Genomic DNA, 1748 nt, shown 5'->3' with positions numbered 1-1748 from the left:
GGCGAAAGGGGGTCAAACACAGTATTAGTATGGTGTTCCTAATAATCCTATAGGTGGGTGTACATTAGACAGGTACCTATATAGTAAGCACATCAACTACTCTTTTCATTGGCACTTTGTAATTGAACAACCCCGTCAGCTGCATACGTGCAGCACTGCTCTTACACAATAAGATATTGCACAACTAACATATTACCCGACCCCAAAAGCCTGTGTGTTGCTCAAATGAAATAATGCACAATTTAAATAGCCAACGTGTTGCACAACTAATGCACAAATCAAATATTGATTTAGGTCAATGTTTTCAAATTCCATTAGCTGATCATTAAAAATCTGTGTTTCCTTTGTTATACCTGTTGCTCAGCAGTGACCCCAACACCATCATATTATCCTCCAGCATGGTGAGGATCTCTACTGTATCTGCCCCTTTCAGCATCAGTTCTCCTCTATCCTTAAATGTCATCAAGCTCAGGATCTGGCTGGACCACACTTCTTTCACTTGAGACAACTTGGCCTCAATATCCTTCTCCTTCACAGATGATATGCAGATGTCCTACATATGCAAAAAGCCAAGTTTAGGAGGTTGAACAACACAATAAGTGAACATATTGAAACTAGAGATTAGGGAAGGTTGCAACCCCAACATCAGAACTGCCAGCAAACCTCAATATCGTCCTTGTACTTCAACAGAGGTGCTTCCATGATGTTCTGCAGTGTAAAGGTATCGGACTCCACTTCAAACTGGTGCCCAGTCAGGTCTGTAATTCGGTCCCAGTGTCTCCTCATCATAGACTTGCTTGACATCATCTCAAGCAGAGGGCACGACTCACTGAAATCATCAATCGTCTTCTTCAGGTCTTGGAAGGCTTGCCAGCCCTTCAATCCTTTGGGTAGCTTTCGACACCTGGAAATGGGGATAAGTGTTGATGTACTGTATTTGTCTGAATAAATACAGTTTTCATTTGAACTACCTATATTTGAAAATGTTCACCTTTTTACAGCAATTAGAGATAATAGTATTCATTCTGAAAATTTTTCATATTGGCAAATGCCTAACCAAAAGTCAAGTTGATGTTCATCATAAAAAATAAAAAAAATCATGGTACATAGCAAATGGTAGTATTAATTATCAGAAATACTTGTATTACCTGTTCTGAAATTCCAAAAGTTCTGCATTGATCTTCTCAATATCCACATCTGTCCACAGGATGCCAAAGTACCCTTTAATCTTACTCATCACTGCATCATATAGGCCATAGAGTTTCTGTAGCAGATCAAGCTCCTTTCTAACGTAACCATAGAAAATCATATATTTAGTAGTCTAAATACATTATAAATTACCATAAAGAATAACACTATAACTAAGTATTAAATCAAATTTCCAATGCTTTGGTAATGTAGGGTAAGCTTTTATAGAGTGATCACATACTTTTTCTTTTGCAGGCAGTCATAATCTGTAACTGGCAAGCCAAGAAGCTGCTCCCCAGAGGTATATGTCGTGAAATTTCTCCACAGTTCTTCAAACTGAGCCTGAATAAAATAAAAAATATATGTAAAAAGGTCTGTATTAATTAGATATGATGAACCTATCTCAGAGAAGATCCTGATATACAGTATTATTGTATTATAATACTACTTAAAACAGACATTCACATACATTGCAAAACAAAAACAAAAACCAAAAGACAAATTTGTGAGGATATGGATAAATGTTTGTGTTTATAAAACAAATTCACATGTATTTTTAT

At 36.6% G+C, this 1748-nt stretch overlaps 1 protein-coding gene across 1 annotated transcript in view; it reads right to left on the bottom strand.

The window, feature by feature from the left end:
- LOC116701802 (dynein heavy chain 8, axonemal) overlaps positions 1-1748 on the bottom strand; it is a gene marked incomplete at its 3' end in the record, with an annotated part of 34363 nt that overhangs the window by 19253 nt on the left and 13362 nt on the right. The window contains exons 30-33 of the mRNA XM_032535769.1: positions 1430-1530; positions 1149-1286; positions 664-904; positions 354-553 (exon numbers count right to left, since the gene is read on the bottom strand). Of these exons, the coding sequence (XP_032391660.1) occupies positions 354-553; positions 664-904; positions 1149-1286; positions 1430-1530 (680 nt within the window). The remainder of the gene's footprint in view (positions 1-353; positions 554-663; positions 905-1148; positions 1287-1429; positions 1531-1748) is intronic.

Source organism: Etheostoma spectabile, chromosome 2 (genome assembly GCF_008692095.1).
Source record: "Etheostoma spectabile isolate EspeVRDwgs_2016 chromosome 2, UIUC_Espe_1.0, whole genome shotgun sequence".
In the NCBI taxonomy this organism is placed as follows: domain Eukaryota; kingdom Metazoa; phylum Chordata; class Actinopteri; order Perciformes; family Percidae; genus Etheostoma; species Etheostoma spectabile.
Note: the sequence above shows the minus strand (reverse complement) of the source record. Positions and strands in the feature narration are given on the sequence as shown.